The 17,810-nt window shown below is 43.8% G+C and overlaps 1 protein-coding gene across 7 annotated transcripts in view; it reads right to left on the bottom strand.

The window, feature by feature from the left end:
• Positions 1–4,241: 4,241 nt before the first annotated feature.
• Positions 4,242–17,810, bottom strand: part of kif1ab (kinesin family member 1Ab) — a 49,896-nt gene continuing 36,327 nt past the window's right edge. For all 7 annotated transcript variants that reach the window (XM_084139600.1, XM_084139594.1, XM_084139595.1 and 4 more), the window contains 14 exons: positions 15,590–15,698; positions 14,822–14,973; positions 14,460–14,565; positions 13,621–13,735; positions 13,376–13,509; positions 13,213–13,274; positions 12,841–12,986; positions 12,394–12,582; positions 12,112–12,183; positions 11,179–11,285; positions 10,852–10,974; positions 10,300–10,492; positions 7,180–7,298; positions 4,242–7,023 (listed from right to left, as the gene is read on the bottom strand). In XM_084139600.1, the coding sequence (XP_083995726.1) occupies positions 6,984–7,023; positions 7,180–7,298; positions 10,300–10,492; positions 10,852–10,974; positions 11,179–11,285; positions 12,112–12,183; positions 12,394–12,582; positions 12,841–12,986; positions 13,213–13,274; positions 13,376–13,509; positions 13,621–13,735; positions 14,460–14,565; positions 14,822–14,973; positions 15,590–15,698 (1,667 nt within the window). In that variant the 3' untranslated portion in view covers positions 4,242–6,983. The remainder of the gene's footprint in view (positions 7,024–7,179; positions 7,299–10,299; positions 10,493–10,851; positions 10,975–11,178; positions 11,286–12,111; positions 12,184–12,393; positions 12,583–12,840; positions 12,987–13,212; positions 13,275–13,375; positions 13,510–13,620; positions 13,736–14,459; positions 14,566–14,821; positions 14,974–15,589; positions 15,699–17,810) is intronic.

Genomic DNA, 17,810 nt, shown 5'->3' with positions numbered 1-17,810 from the left:
AGTGTACAGAACATAAATAACACCTTCCTAATATTTAGTTGCACCCCCTTTTGCCCTCAGAACAGCCTCAAATCGTCAGGGCATGGACTCTACTAAGCTTTCCACAGAGATGCTGGCCCATGTTGACTTCAATGCTTCCCACAGTTGTGTCAAGTTGGCTGGATGTCCTTTGGGTGGTGGACCATTCTTGATACACATGTGAAACTGTTGAGCGTGAAACACCCAGCAGCTTTGCAGTTCTTGACACAAACCGGTGCTCCTGGCACCTACTACCCCATTCAAAGGCACTTCAATCTTTTGTCTTGCCCGTTCACCCTCTGAATGGCACACATACACAATCCATGTCTCAATTGTCTCAAGGCTTAAAAATCATTCTTTAACCTTTTACTGCAGTGGGCTAATTCAGGGTCACACAGAGTGTTTCTTGGTAGTCTTAAACAAATCTACTTTGAAACAAAAGTATAGACCTCACACACATGGTTATGGGCTTACAAAAAAGAAGACACCTGTACCAAGTCAGATATAGAGTTGAAATGTATTCAATTTTTAGTTTTCATCTCAATATTACACTTTATATACATCACAGAAGACTGAAATATAACAAAACTGTTTGACATAGAAACACAGGATTTTTGGAGTTTAAAAAAACGGTTGATTAATTATGAAATTATGAAAAACATGAATAACATTCCACCCATGAGGCCACTAGGTCATTTGACTGCAGGAAAGGGCTACCCTGTCTCCTCTTCTTCATCTACACTGATTGAGGTGCATTTAACAAGTGACATCAATAAGGGATCATAGCTTTCACCTGGATTCACCTGGTCAGTCTATGCCATGGAAGACCAGGTGTTCATAATGTTTTGTGCACTCAGTGTATATGCATACAATATAAACGTATTACAACACAATCAACTACTGAACAGTGACTGGTTTCCCAGACTTCAGGGTTGATCACCTTGCTGCTCTCCATTTCAGCCCGTGAATAGTTTCCTCCTTTTGTCCAGGTAGGCAGGATAGTTCAAGGTCAAGTTCAAGTCCTAGGAGTATCTTTGGACCCAGAACCTCTAATACACAGCTGGTCTCCCACTCCTCTCTTTCTCTCTGGATGGGAACACTCTCTGAAAGACAGTGTCAGAGAGGAAAAACACCACATAGCATAGCAGTTGACGTTATTGTCGGATGATTATCAGTTGTAAATTGGGTTACCCATACTGTTCACATGACATTTCACCTACATTAAGCATTGTAACAAAAACAACAACGACATCAACAACACACAGACACAAGCTGGCCAAGAGTACCCCACCTAGAGAGAAACGTGACCTCAGAACATGACCCATGAGTCGATAAGAGGCCCCAAACCAATCTTCTAAGAGACCAAGACCCCCAGGAAGGAGGATACATACAGTATGCAAACACACACACAAACACACACACGCTACTGTACACAAAGTCCAGAGGTAAAAGCTAGAGGTGAAACGGGAGCCCAGACTGTTGAATGTAGCATACCCCCCATGGGATGTAGGAGAGACAGACAGTGAGTGTGTAAGAGGTCCGACACCTGATCGCACGGTTCAGGTAACCTTAGTGATTCACAGGATTTTTGAGGACTTAATGCTATTAATTAGCCTAAATGCTACAAGGTCCACTTAGGGTAGGCTGTGCCACCCAAGAACACTACACTGGCACTTAATCCAAGTGCTGTGGTTACTTAGCTACAGTAATACACACTCTAATTAGTGTAACATTAAAGATATTAAGAGCCCAATTGAAAGAATAATGAATTGAATGCATGAACACATAAGCAAACTTATGCTTTCCATATCTAATTTTGAGCAAGCTTGTCATATGTTTAGCCGTTTTATAAGCATCCGTAAGTCCCCCACACAATCACAGCAACGATACCCTATCTTTCAGTAACAGGACAATATGAAACAAAAGTCATCGCTATCTGTTTACAGTAGCAAGAGTTTATCAGTCACCTCACCTGGAGACTGACACACTGAACAAAAATGTCCCTATTATGGTTATTTCCCCATTTTATAAAATAAAATAATCATTTTGTTCAAGGAATCAGACAACATGGCTTGGCATGCAATAGAAAGGCAGTTGTGTAAATGCTAAAAATACTGATAATAGTCCACATTATGTCTAGACACAGATCTATCTCTGCTGGTGAAACTCTACCCTCCAGTACTCCAATTATCATATTTTTTGCCTTTTCAAAACACCCAACTATGGTTCCACATAAAAATGTTTCACCAGAGATTCCTCTAAGCAAAGATGTATACTTACAATAACTGCTGGATTCCTGGCACAGATTAAGTGCTGGTATGTTTGAGAAACGGTCCTCAACTTCTTTGACGCCCTCTTTAGCCAGCCAGCCAATGAACAAGCAGGCCAAGGAAGAGTGGCCCATGTTCCAAACCCTCAGATAGGGGCCTTCTTAGTGTTAATTATTCAAGGGTGGGATTGGATGTCCAGGAATATGGAAGTACAGTAGACCCAATGTCACGTGGGTGTATGTATGTGATGGAACCAAAGGCTAGGGCAGGTGAAAGAAATGACGTGACAAAGGAAGGCAAGCAATGCCTCTCAGGCAGATCAGTCAGAACAGAGAGGCATTGAATACTGCTTGGCTGATTGGGTAGCCATTATGTTGTAGCATCAGAGACATTCATTGGCATCAGGCTATTGATTGATAAAGAGATCTGGCTTTGCAGTGATGGGGCCAAAACAAAATGATTGAGGCTGTAGGGAGAAACACACACACAAACTCTCTCTCTCTCTCTAACACACTGTCAAATATGAATCCCACATACAACAGGCCATCCTCCCCAATATGTCACAGATTACAAAGGCCTTTTAATCCCTGAATTGTCCTGTATTCCCATCTGCACCATCCCCACCATGGCACACTATTGGGTTCCATTGTGTGGAGTAATCAACAAACCATTTATGTCTTGGTTATTAAGGGATTAGGCTTAATGACGTGTCTGTCTGGCCTGAGAACATCCTGAGTGCATTATCAATTATGGAGGGAGGCCATCGCGGGCGTCGAGGACCACACACACACACACACACACACACTGAACAGGTAGGGCCAAACACACACACAGACACACACACATTGACTGTCTTAAGAGAGAGCACATTGCTTTTGGGGTCACACTGGAGCAGTGTTCAACCAAAAAAACAATCATCAAGTATTTGATTAGTTGAATCAGCTGTGTTAGTGCTGGACTGGACCAAAAACATGCACACCATGTAGGTTCCCCAGGAACAGGAATGAATAGCACTGCATTAGAGGCACTTAGAACTCTAGTTGTCGAGTTGACTTGTCCAAACCCGCACATCTATGATCTTTAGCTAATAATCGATGCCAAACAAAATCCAAACAAAGGACACAAGCAAATGTTGCATAAGTTTCACATTTATTTCACTGTATTTTGACAACCGGTTACGTGTCCACAAACATTAGAAGACACTAGAACTCCCTCCAACACGCAACGATAACGTGAGCACTGAGATGACATCTCAGGCCAGTTATTATGGTATAAAGGGACGGGGGGTTACATCTGTGTGATAGGATACACCACAGCCAATCAGGTTCATTATTTACAAGAAAGGAGCCAATCAAATGTCAAGAAGAGTCAATACAGAGCCATGGAGATGGACGTTTCTCTACAGGGCTGCACTGAGGGGGATAGGACGTCAATAGCAAGCAGTAAGGGAAAGAGAGACACCAGGGTGAGGAAGAGACACATCTACATGCTTGGATCCAGGAAATGTAATGTCACGTAAAAAAAAACAGTCAAATCAGTGAAAGAATCCATCCATAATCGTATATAGCCAGCTCACTGAACTTCAAATGCGTTGTTTTAACTTGTAGTGAATTCTTCTTTGAGGACGGAAAGTCAGATGTCCTAGCATTAACAAGTAGAGTTAAGAGTCATTTTTACTCCTAGCATTAACAAGTAGAGTTAAGAGTAATCTTTACAGTAGATACAGTTAGATGCATTTAAGGTGCTACACGCTAAAGCGACAATAGTACAGTTTAAAAAACAACATCTCCTTCTGTTGAGGGATAATATCGTATCCCCCAACCAATCTTACTCACACACTCTTCATTCAATTATGATATGTGATAAATACAATAAATTATACTTGGATGACAATTCAATAGCTCAAACATTCCCTACTTACATACTCCACCTCCAAATAGCAACAAGAATTCATAAAAAAAAGCTTTATTTTCTTCCATTGTTCGAGCAGGCAAAATAAATTGGCATACCAGTGTACAACAAAGCTTCAAATGCATACACCAAGATGACCACAACCTGATTCACAATATGAATCCCATATTCCATAGTTAACGGTATTTACCTAGTGATAGGTTGTGTTTTTGGTGTCAGTGTTCTAGAAACAGAAAACAGAAAGAACCGCTATGGGGAGTGATTTTCCACTAAAACCAATCAACTCTCAAATATTGCACTGCAGTATAACAGCAATGTATTCCTTATTGGGAGGATATAAGAGGATATGTTCATAAATGAGGCTATAAGCGCTTAGTTATGGAACTACGTGTGAGTATGCCATGTCTTGCATGTTTTACCTTGCTGTGGCTATCTGAGCATGCTCTGTAGGTTGGCTGGCCTAAGCCATGCACTATGTGTTACACAGGAGAATTGTGTTTGACCGAACCATGACCCTCGCAGTAAGAACAAGGAACAACAGTAGGACATGATCCAATTGGCTGTCTGGCCATGATCAGTCTGCTGCGCTCACACATGATGTTACAGAAAACACAAGACTAGCACTTGATTTTCAATAAAGCATGGTCATGCAAGAGCACAGAACAGTTAGACTATGAGGCAACTTTAGTTTGAAATTGCCCATCTTTTATGGCTGCTAGACCAAAGTAGAACTGAAGAGTCACTTTACTTTTACTTGATTGACTTTGGACTATTTTGGTTTCAGATAGCAGTTTGTGGTCATCTGGGTATAGCAGTACGGTCCCAGCAACAATAAACTGCTTCCTAAGCTGTGAGACTTCATAATATCAACAGGTTCATACTGTATAGGTTTCTGATACAAGCACCAGGCTGTAAAACAGCTATACAAAAGCAGAGCAAAGGATGTTAGATGCTACTTTACACAAGGAGCTGATGTAGGCTATATACTGTACTTGGCCTTTTAATCAAAATGGTGGATTCACATGGACACATAGCGTCAATATAAAGTTCATAGCATCACAGTAAATAAATGTTTGCTTCGATACATGTAATATTGAGCTAACGTGGTGGACGTCAACGATATGAAAGTGTGGAATTGATGAAAAACTGGAAAAATAGAGAGAGAAGTGAAGAAAGGGAGGCACTACCTGGTGCATAACAATGCACTTTCAGACTCACAACTCGACTGTCGGAAAAAAGGTCCAAAATATCCCACTAACTTATCAAAACAGTATGATCTCATTTTTCCATACAATTATTCAATATACTGTAACCCACCACCATAGAACACAATAAACGTCAACTTGCTTGAGTGGAGCCATTCTCATTGTAGCCACATGGTATAATTCACTTATAAACAGACATTCAGGGTCAATATAGAGGATTAGAATTGTAGGTTTTGATGGTTTGAGGATTACATTAATATCTCACTAAAACCTGGGAGCCGTTTTGTCAAGTCTACACAACAGAGGATATCTTTACTATTTTAAATAGAGATTGGAATGCTTTGGTTAAAATCAACTGAGTGATTGGGACAGACACCAACTCATGAAATAAAGTGTATATAATGCAACAATAAAGTGCCATGCGACAAAACTGGTCAGTGATCCCATACAAAAAAAAGAACCAAAAAAAAGAATAGATTATGTATATACACAAATAATATGTAAAAACACACAAGGTGAAAATTAGTCAAGGACACAACTGCTCTCCACTGTCAGGCAGCCAGCGTATTATATTGCTTATACTCTACAGTAGCAAACGTGTTACTATGAAATGTCAGCACAGCAAACTCACCATTATCCAAACATGGAAGCCAAAGAGTCATCCTATTGTCCTATCATATCCCTATTAGCCTATTCTGGCCATTGTATTATCCAACTATTACACTTCTATCTCACTGTATACCGTCCAAAACTTTGGATACAAAACATTGTCCTATTATATCACTTTCATTCTACACTGTCCAATGTACTATTACAGTATACCATCTATCACACTGTATATCGTCCAAAACCTGGGATACAGTATGCAGCCCAGCCATTTCAACATGAGGTAATGTGGATATGCTGTTTAAACATGAGAACGAGCATTGATAGGTACTGCTATCTTCCCTGCACTAAACACACACAGAAACAGAGATCTCTTATGAGAGGACTAGAAAAGGGAATATACCATTTTGCCATTGTTCTTTTTCTTATTAGACTACAGTGTTTATAAGAAATACATGAGATGTTTGGATATGGGGCATCATATACAGATAGAGGGTGGTAGTAGTAAGTAGCATGACATTGGAACTGATAACAACTCGAACTAAGACATAGAATATAACGTTTTTCTTTGTTTGGCTAAACCCTATGGGGACTGTAAGCCTGTAAGATAAAGGTAAAGTCCTATATGACAATGGGGAGCATCACAGCCAGCGGAGGTAAGCCCCACTACACAGGGTTGGGTTGTTAGTTAGTCTTACAGTATATGGGTTTTAATGGTCTTTAATGGGTAGGTTATACCATGCGTGTTCCAGGTAACCAGGAAGAGGCGTCAAATAGGAGATCAGCTGGGATGGTTTTAAGTGCTGTTTGAGGAAGTATCAGCGACAGGATGGAGCACTGTCAGGACAGAGAGCAGCGTAGGATAGAGCTGTTTAGATGAGCTATATACAGGAGAGGGTCAGTGGAGATTTCAGATGTTTTTTGTTTGTTTGTCCCCCCCCCCCCCCCCCCCCACAGCAGGTGTTCCTGTTTCTCACATCCTCGGGCCTGACTTTCTTCTGGAGAGCTTAGACCTTGGAGAGGTAAGAGAGGGGAGGGTTAATCTTAAATAATTGTTTACAAGGAGATTTAAGTAATCTGGTATTACACTAAAAATAAAGGTTTGAGGAAAGGTTTTTATTAATGAACACACGAGGTAACAAGGTTGAGGCAGTGAGGGGTTACTATACCTGATGGTTCCGGCGAGCAGGGGGTTAAAAGCATACAGCCAGTCATGCATCTCCTTGTCATTACTGGCCTGGAGGAGTATTCCACGATGCTCGGTGCACACTGCAAACGTGTTTGGAGTCTAAAAACAGAGAGGATTTTCTGTGGTTACTAGGAGGATGATACATGGTAAATCTGCTACATTTGGAAAGATACAGGATAACATTAGGTAGGGATATATTTATTATATATTTACAAATATATTGATAGAACAAATGTATATTCCAGCAAATATTTGTGGTATATTGTATTTGTGGTATATTTATAGTATATTTGTGAAATATTTATGATATATTTGCAATACATTAATGATATACACTACATGGACACCTGCTCGTCGAACATCTCATTCCAAAATCATGGCCATTAATATGGAGTTGGTCCCCCACTTTACTGCTTTAACAGCCTCCACTCTTCTGTGAAGGCTTTCCACTAGATGTTGGAACATTGCTGCGGGGACTTGCTTCCATACAGCCACAAGAGCATTAGTAGGGTTGGGCACTGATGTTGGGCGATTAGGCCTGGCTCGCAGTTGGCGTTCCAATTCATCCCAAAGGTGTTCGATGGAGTTGAGGTCAGGGCTCTGTGCAGGCCAGTCAAGTTCCTCCACACCGATCTCAACAAACCATTTCTGTATCACAGGAGATTGGTGGCACCTTAATTGGGGAGGACGGTCTCGTTGTAATGGCTGGAGTGGAATTAATGGAATGGTATCAAATACACCAAACACATGGTTTCCATGTGTTTGATACCATTCCATTTGCACCGTTCCAGCCATTATTATGAGCCGTCCTCCCCTCACCAGCCTCCACTGTTCTGTATGGACCTTGCTTTGTGCACGTGGGCATTGTCATGCTGAAACAGGAAAGGGCCTTCCCCAAACTGTTGCCATAAATTTGGAAGCACAGAATCGTCTAGAATGTCATTGTATGCTGTAGCGTAAATATTTCCCTTCACTGGAACTAAGGGGCCTTGCCCAAACCATGAAAAACAGCCCCAGACCATTATTCTTCCTCCACCAAATTCTACAGTTGGCACTATACATTGGGGCCGGAAGTGTTCTCCTGGCATCCGCCAAACCCAGATTCGTCTATCAGACTGCCAGATGGTGAAGAGTGATTCATCACTCCAGAGAACGCGTTCCCACTGCTCCAGAGTCCAATGGCGGCGAGCTTTACACCACTCCAGCCGATGCTTGGTATTGCACATGGTGGTCTTAGGCTTGGAAACCCATTTCATGAAGCTCACGATTAACAATTATTGTGCTGACGATGCTTCCAGAGGCAGTTTGGAACTCGGTAGTGAGGGTTGCAACCGAGGACAGACAATTTTTACGCGCTACGCACTTCAGCACTCGGCGGTCCCGTTCTGTGAGCTTGTGTGGTCTACCACTTCGTGGCTGAGCCGTTGTTGCTCCTAGACATTTCCACTTCACAATAACAGAACTTACAGTTGACCGGGGCAGCTCTAGCAGGGCAGATATTTGACGAACTGACTTGTTGGTAAGGTGGCATCCTATGACGGTGCCACGTTGAAAGTCACTGAGCTCTTCAGTAAGGCCATTCTACTGCCAATGTTTGTCTATGGAGATTGCATGGCTGTGTGCTCGATTTTATACACCTGTCAGCAACGGGTGTGGCTGAAATAGCCGAATCCACTAATTTGAAGGGGTGTCCACATACTTTTGTATATAGTGTACGTGTTACATATTTGTTAGTTTTTTCATCTGGTCACTTGAAAACGAGATGGTGCATCTCAAGAGATTTCATCCTGTAAAATTTCAAATGAATAAATATATTTACAGTGCATTTGGAAAGTATTCAAACCCCTTAACTCTTTCCACATTTTGTTATGTTACATCCTTCTAAAATTGACTAAATTGTTTTTTTTCTTCAATCTACACACAATATCCCATAATGACGAAGCAAAAACAGGTTGTTCGATTTTTTTTTGAATGTATTAAATTTGAAATATCACATTTACATGAGTATTCAGACCCTTTATTCAGTACTTTGTTGAAGCACCTTGGGCAGCGATTACAGCCTCGAGCCTTCTTGGGTATGACGCTACAAGCTTGGCACACCTGTATTTGGGGAGTTTCTCCCATTCTTCTCTGTAGATCCTCTCAAGCTCTGACAGGTTGGATGGGGAGCGTCGCTGCACAGCTATTTTCAGGTCTCTCCAGAAATGTTCGATTTGGTTCAAGTCCGGCCTCTGGCTGGGCCACTCAAGGACATTATTTTGGCAAACTCCAAGCAGGCTGTCATGTGCCTTTTACTGAGGAGTGGCTTCCGTCTGGCCACTCTACCATAAAGGCCTCAATAGTGGAGTGCTGCAGAGATGATTGTCCTTCTGGAAGGTTCTCCCATCTCAACAGAGGAAGTCTGGAGCTCTGTCAGAGTGACCATCGGGTTCTTGGTCACCTCCCTGAACAAGGCCCTTCTCCCCCGATTGCTCAGTTTGGCCGGGCGGCCAGCTCTAGGAAGAGTCTTGGTGGTTACAAACTTCTTCCATTTAAGAATGATGGAGGCCACTGTGTTCTTGGGGACCTTCAATTCTGCAGAACTTTTTTGGTATCCTTCCACAGATCTGTATCTCGACACAATCCTGTCTTGGAGCTCTACGGACAATTCCTTCAACCTCATGGCTTGGTTTTTGCTCTGACATGCACTGTCAACTGTGGGACCTTATATAGACAGGTGTGTTCCTTTCCAAATAATGTCCAATCAATTGAATTTACCACAGGTGGACTCCAATCAAGTTGTAGAAACATCTCAAGGATGATCAATGGAAACAGGATGCAACTGAGCTCAATTTCAAGTCTCATAGCAAAGGGTCTGAATACTTACGTAAATAAGGTACTTCTGTTTCTTTATTTTTTATACATTTGCTAAAATTTCTAAAAACCTGTTTTTGCTTTGTCATTATGGGGTATTGTGTGTAGATTGACGAGGGGAAAAAAACAATTAAATTAATTTTAGAAAAAGGCTTTAACTTAACAAAATGTGGAAAAAGTCAAGGGGTCTGAATATTTTCCAAATGCACTGTATGTTATATTTGGAAGTAGTCCTTGTCGGTCGTACCCGGAGCAGGGTCTGCTTGTCCTCGCTGTATTCCACCTGGGCGGAGGAAAGGTTGATGACGGAACGCTCCACGCTGTCCCTCTCACTGCGGTACAGGTAGACGTAGGGCCGGCGCACCACTACATAGCGCTTCACCCAGCCACTGGAGTGGGGCTCCAGGAAATGCAGGTAGCCTTTCTTAGACACGATGGGGCTGAAATACACATAATTTCTATTTTATTATGTATTGTTTCTTTATTTTTTAAAACAGCCCATTCAATACATTGATTATTACCCAAATAACTATAAGTATTGTTTATATATTTTCCAACTTTAAAGTGATTCCAAACAATTAATCTAGTATGGATACTGTATATCATAATTCACCCCAATATCATACTGTATGACTCATCTGGTCTCTATGGAATCCTGTATAGTAGTCCTAGTTTAATCATGTTGTTGTTTTATTCCTTTTCCTAATTTTCTCATTTAACTGTAAAATGTAAATATTGTGTTTTTCATTCTTTCTGGAGGCTGTTGCCATAGTGATAACCATAAGTGGTCTGGTCTCACCTGACGCGGATCTCCTGGATGTCAGGGACAAAGGTGCAGCCTCTACCCAGGGTCCTCTTCTTGTCCACAGGACTGAAGGGGTCCAGGTCTGGGGTGGAAGCTCCAGAGCTGGGCTCAGTGTGTCTGCAGACCAGGGAAAAACACTCTCTCAACATACTCTCAACGTTCTCTAAATATTCTCAGTGCTCTCTCAATGTTCTATCAATGCTCTATTAACCAAGTCCTCTCAAAAAAGAGAACGAATGAATTTGCATATACTATTTGTCCAGGAGCAAGTCTTGGGTGAATAAAATGGGAGTAAGGGGTGACAGTTGAAAGGTCACATACCTGATGTCATAATGGCCCTCCACCAATGAGGGGCAAGTAGAGGACGGAGTTAGCGTGCTCAGACTAGAAGAGGACGGCGACATCAGCGACGCTGACATCTCAGACAGCTGAAACACACACAATCACACAAGCGCATACAGATAATCACACAGACACACACACAGAGATATGCACGTAAACAAGAACAAACATTCACACATACACACAAAAATAAGCACACACAAGCACGCACATACATTGAAACCATTATACATAAATCAACAGCTCCCATGTACTGTATTGCATTTGGAGGGTCTATTACAGAAACTGATACTAATCAAGCAATGCGATGAGGTCATGAGAGGACATATGTTTCAGCCCCAGGCTTTGGTTAAACATGTTAGAGACAACATGCTGTAGTAGGGACAAAGAAGCCTGCCATTCTCTGAGAAGGGTTGAGAAAAGAGGGGGCTAGGGGTATGATCAAAAATGATAGGTTTAGGAGGGGCTGGGTGAAAGATTCCATAGGCCAGAGGTAAATCTACGGAGAGGATGGGGTTTATGAGTGATGATGAGGATATGAGCAAGTAAATGTGAATGAATGAAGGAACAGAGTGAGGTGAATCATTTAGTTATTTTGTTTTAAGTTTAAGTTCTTCGTTAAAATGTAGTTCCTTGTTAGAATTCGGTTATTTGTTAGAATACTAAATTCTCGGAAAGGCTGAGTGTGTGAACGAGACAGGGGATCAGGAGGGGAAAGAATGAAGATGACAAGTTTCTTGGGTGGGATCAGTGAGAATGGGCCGGAGTCTATAGGGGGCAAGTTTCTATGGGACACAAAGGGCTTTGGGTTAGGGACTGGCAGGTTAAAAGTAGCCTGCATGGGGTACTGTTAAGTGGGTTATAGAGGGGGTTAAAGGGCCTGGGGGCTGGGGGCTGGGGGCTGGGGCTCACCTTGCTCTCACTGGCACTGCTGCTCACCTGGCTGTACTCCCTGTTGAAGGTGTGCATGAGCAGCCGCAGACACTGAGACCGCAGGAGGAGGAGGAGGAGGAGGAGGAGGAGGAGGAGGAGGAGGAGGAGGAGGAGGAGCAGAAACAGAGATTATTATTACTCATAATAACTACCAATAAAAGTAATAATTTATTTTAATCCAACAAAGAGAGAGATAACCAAAAAGGTGGCCAAGAAAGTGTTAGGCCTGGTTCCTAACTGAAGCCAGGGACTGGTAGTCACCTTGGCAGCCAGCTCCCTCTGCCTCTGGCTGGGGCTCTCCATGGAAGGGCTACCCCCGGGGCAGTGGCTGAGGATGGGGCTCTTGGCAAAGTCGCTAATTTCACCACTCTTGCAGAGCGTGTCCTGCCCCACTGCCAGAGTGGCCTCCAGTTTCTCCCGCAGCAGCAGGTAGTGCCTGGTCTTCTCCACCTGTACAGACACAACCAGAGAAACCATTGACTTTCTTTTGGCACAAAATGGCCGCCATGCATCGTGCAGGTGAGTCACCTTCATTGGTGAGTATTAACTCTATTCAATAAAAGGTACTTTGAAAACAGTATATGAATGCCAACCATGATGCATAATGTATTCCTATTTATTGACCAACCAATTCTATCACACTTGACTCCACTACTCTGGAGTCTTTGCCCCAATCACCCTGCAGACCTCACCAATCCCAGTCCTCACCTCCTGCAGCAGGCTGAGTTTCTCCAGCTCCCATTGGTGGTCCAGGATGAGGCTGTCGCTACGGGGCCTCCACCCAGCCAGGTTCTCCTCCCCACGGACGTACGCCACTGAGGTGTCCAAGACGCGCCTGCGCCGCCGCTGCATGCCTGAGGTGAACAAGAGGACAACAGAGTGTTTCATATATGCCTGTAGAAAAACAGATACATACTGCCAATAGATCATTTGGTGATACACCTTGTGGTTAAATCAAGGTTCTAATGTACACAGGATGACCGACATGCGGCATCCATGCTTTTGACAAATTGTGTAAGGGTGACACATTGTGAAGCGTTCATTTTTCTCAAGCTTCACCTGTGTCATTCTTTAACTTACCGGGACTTCCGGCATCAGCGACATGGCAGAGACTGACTTCATACACTCCAGTGACACGATTACTGAGAGAGAGAGGAGAGAATGAGTTGTGTCTACTCTATAAACAATATATAAATAAAGTTCAGATTCAGAGTACCAGAAAGAAGGTTGAACTGGGGTGTACCTCTCTGAGGGCCTGAGACAGCCGGTGCTGAAGAGGTTCCTGATGGAGCGTGAGGCGGGGAGCTTGGCGTCACGGGAGTAGAACACCATACAGAAGTCTTTGGTGATCACCGTCGGCTGGGTGCAGTTCTCCATCTAAAGAAAGTTAGAACAAAATGTATCCAAATCAGAACTCACTTAATCCAAGCCGATCTACTTGGGTTATGGTTTAGATATAAGGTTTAGGTCGAATGTTGATGTGTTTACCTCTAGGTAAGCTGAGAGAGTGATGCAGATCTTTTCTCCATAGGGAGTGACACGGTTCAGGAGGAGGGAGTTGTGCATGGAGCTATCCCACGCCGCCTCAAATCGGTAAAACGTCCTGTTAAGTCAACATACAGGCAAACGTTACAGGGGTTTTGTGTATATAAGTTGTTTTAATTTGGTCAATGGCGAATGAATGGAAACATGTAATATGATTTTTCTCCATCAGCTTATAAGTGAAAAAAGTATTAAGTTGTGCAAGACCCTCAAAAACAACGGACACTCAAACAAACTATCTATACATATATACAAGGAGAGAAACAAACACCTTTGAGTTCACCTTTTAGAGTGAAGTCAAATGAAAGCATGAGGAAACAACAACAACAACAACAGAAAGCTGATTCAGGGAACATACAATTGAGAAGAGAGAAAGGTTGTGTTTTATACCTATGGTCAACTCCCAGGGACACACTGCCATACAGCGAAGCGCGAAGAGAAAAGGGCGAGAAGTTATAAGCAAGCAGCTTGGCTGTGGATTTCACAGTAGCAACGTGGCAAAAATGAAGAAAAAGTAACATAATAGAACATTGGATAAAAATACATATGGTCTTCAGTGCCAAAATACGGTAAAAAATGTTTATACAAAAATAGACATAAAATACTATAGCATAACATTATGTAAATGTACCATTATGGAAAATCATACTCAGTGTAGTTGTGAAATAGAGAAAAAACAAACAAACATACTGCAACGTTCCATTATGGAAAAGGCCATTAATACACAAGCATGTTATTAGGTGTTACAGTATGTACAGTAACTAGCTGTGAAAGAGGGGACGTACTTGTCATTATATGAGGGCCAGATGTAGCCCGCAGACAGAATGTTGAGAGACAGGATGTTGGGGTCGATGATGGTCTCATCGGCCTCTGGAGTATTCCGGATACGCCCTGAGAGGTCAAAGGTCAAAGGTCAGTGATGGATCTTTATATGCTGTAAAGATGAATTTATGGGACATTTATGTACAGTAAATATGAATCTATGGGATTTTTATGTATCGTAAATATGAATCTATGCGATCTTTATGTACCATAAAGAGGGATCTATGGGATCTTTATGTACTATAAAGAGGGATCTATGGGATCTTTATGTAAAGATGAATTTACTGTGCTCATGTCATTGTCGTCTGCTCTCATCTGTACTCACCCACCACCAGCTCCTTGACCTCCTTCCACTCCACATCATTTCCTGTCTCGTGCGCTATGGTGACTGTGATCCTCCGTTGGATACCCTGATGAAGCAGGAAGGTTCCGTGGCAGGGCATGCCCCCTCTGTGGTCCACCACTGAAGGGATGTAGCTAAGGACAGAACATTACAAATTCATCAATGACAGACATTAATGACCCTAAACTGTCAGTAAACCTTTATTTTGCAGTTATATTACCACTGGTATTTACCAATGAAATGACTTGGTGAGAAAATACTGTAATTTCAATGGTTAAAGGTGAAATATGTAGAAATCGATCCGTCATTTCCTGGTTGCAAAAACTCTAATAGTTCGCCTAATTTCAGTTTATGTGACAAAACAAGCAGTCATTGTGTAGAGAATCATTGTACCATCTAAACCGCTGTGAAATATATTTTCCATAACCAAAAATATTGTATTTTCAGCTGTTTGAAGCTGGTATACAAAACCTATAGTAAAAGACGAAACTTAAGAATGGGGAAGCATAGAAATAGTGTACATAGAACAGATCTACCGCGTCTTAGACTTGCTTTCAATGAGAATTACAGATCTATAAAGTACATTTCTATGTGAATTTGGTTGGGTCGCCCATAAAGTGACATATTGCAGCTTTAATGACCATGAGGAAGGATAAATGTTTTTCAAGGTGCTTTGGAGAGGACACTGATTGTGCTGACTTGACAGAACAGAACAAAACAAATAACAACCTTGGGGTTAAAAAAACTTACTCTCCATTGGCCTCCAGCTCACAGATCTCGAAGAAGGCCATGAGGTCATATTTGGAGTGGCATGGACCGGCCGTGGAACGGGTCAGGGTATTCAGCTTGGTGGCTGGCACTGTGAAAGAGAAGGTCCGAAATTTGTCTGAATATTTGAGACATGCAAGCACAACGGGCGGATGAAGCTAGTTACTACTTCACAATAGGGCTGTTAAAAATATACAGCACCAGTCAAAAGTTTGGACACACCTACTCATTCAAGTTTTTTTTTTTTTTTTTACTATTTTCTACAGTGTAGAATAATAGTGAAGACATCAACATTATGAAATAACACATACGGAATCATGTAGTAACCAAAACAGATTTTAGATTCATCAAAGTAGCCACCCTGTCACGGTTTCGGCCGAGGCTGCTCCTCCTCCTTGCTCGGGCAGGCTTCGGCGGTCGTCGTCCCCGGAGTACTAGCTGCCACCGTTGTATGTTTCATGTTCGGTTGGTTTTGTCTTGATGTTGTACACCTGTTTCCAGTTAGTGTTCATTAGTGTCCTATTTAGTTCTCGTTGTGTGTGTCAGGTTTTGTGTGTGATTGCGCTTCTGTTTGGTGTTCTGTGCTACGTGTTTCCCTCCGTTGTTTGGGAGAGGGTTTTTCGCACATGTTAGTGCGCCTTTTGTTTGACGCCTGTGTGCGCCTTTATTTCGCCTCCGGGCTTGTTGAGCTCGTGTACTAAGTGAATATTTCACTAAAGTCTTTTGGACTTAGTTTCTGCGTCCTGCGCTTGATTCCTGCACCACACCCACCTACAGCACCCGTGACAGAATCACACACCTTATAAATGGAATCAGCAGGAGCAACAGCCGCACCTGAGTCGCTGGAGGAGCATGTCCGCGGCCAGGATGACCAGATCAGACAACTGGGGACCGCTCTACAGGATGTCATCAACACCCTGCACCGATGGGAGTCCAGAGGGGTACCCACACCTCCACCTACCTTGCCACCACCATCGGTCGGTCCACCAGTCCCAGGTCCGGAACCCAGTGGGATTCGGCTCTCGCTCCCGAGGGCGTATGACGGCACAGCTGCCGGGTGTCAGGGGTTCCTCCTGCAGGTGGAGCTCTACCTGGCCACTGTACACCCGGTGCCCTCGGGACACGAGAGCGTTTCCGCCCTCATCTCCTGTCTCACGGGCAAGGCGTTGGAATGGGCCAACGCCGAGTGGAGGAGGATAGACGCCACCACCATCTCCTACGCGGAGTTCTCCCGTCGCTTCAAGGCCGTGTTCGACCATCCACCTGAGGGCAAAGCGGCGGGGGAGCGTCTATTCTACCTTAGACAGGGGAGGAGGAGCGCACAGGCGTTCGCACTGGAGTTTCGGACTCTAGCGGCAGACGCAGGGTGGAATGAACGGGCCCTCATCGATCATTTTCGATGTAGCCTACGGGAGGACGTTCAACGTGAGTTGGCCTGCAGGGACACCAATTTCACCTTCGACCAGTTGGTCGACATGTCCATCCGTCTGGACACCCTGCTGGCCACCCGTGGACGTCCCGAGGGGGGTCCGTCCATTCCACCCTCCAGCACCTCCGAGCCGAGCCCTATGGAGCTCGGGGGTGCTGGCGCTAGAGAAAGGAGGAGAAGGAGCCCGAGGGGGCCTGTCCCCTGCACCAATTGCGGTCGTGGAGGGCACACTGCGGCCAGGTGCTGGGGAGGGTCTCCAGGAGGAGGAGACAACAGGCCAGCACATTGATGACATTCTAGTGTACTCGTCTACCCGAGCCGAGCATGTAGCCCTGGTGCGTCGTGTATTGAGGAGGCTGTTGGAGCACGACCTGTATGTCAAGGCAGAGAAATGTCTGTTTTTCCAGGAGTCGGTCTCCTTTTTGGGTTATCGGTTGTCCGCGTCAGGGGTGAAAATGGAGGTGGACCGTGTGTCAGCCGTGCGTAATTGGCAAACCCCAACCACTGTCAAAGAGGTGCAGCAGTTCTTGGGCTTTGCGAATTACTACCGGAGGTTTATCCGGGGTTTTGGACAGGTGGCAGCCCCCATCACGTCCCTTCTGAAAGGGGGTCCGGTGCGCCTGCAGTGGTCAGCTGAGGCGGACAGGGCTTTTGGGAGACTGAAGGACCTGTTTACGTCGGCTCCGGTGCTGGCGCATCCGGATCCCGCCTTACCCTTTCAGGTCGAGGTGGACGCGTCTGAGGCCGGTATAGGGGCCGTACTCTCTCAACGGT

The sequence above is a fragment of the Coregonus lavaretus genome (genome assembly GCF_964263955.1).
Source record: "Coregonus lavaretus genome assembly, chromosome: 23".
Taxonomy (NCBI): domain Eukaryota; kingdom Metazoa; phylum Chordata; class Actinopteri; order Salmoniformes; family Salmonidae; genus Coregonus; species Coregonus lavaretus.
The sequence above is the reverse complement of the archived record's forward strand: the minus strand, read 5'-3'. Positions and strand labels throughout refer to the sequence as shown.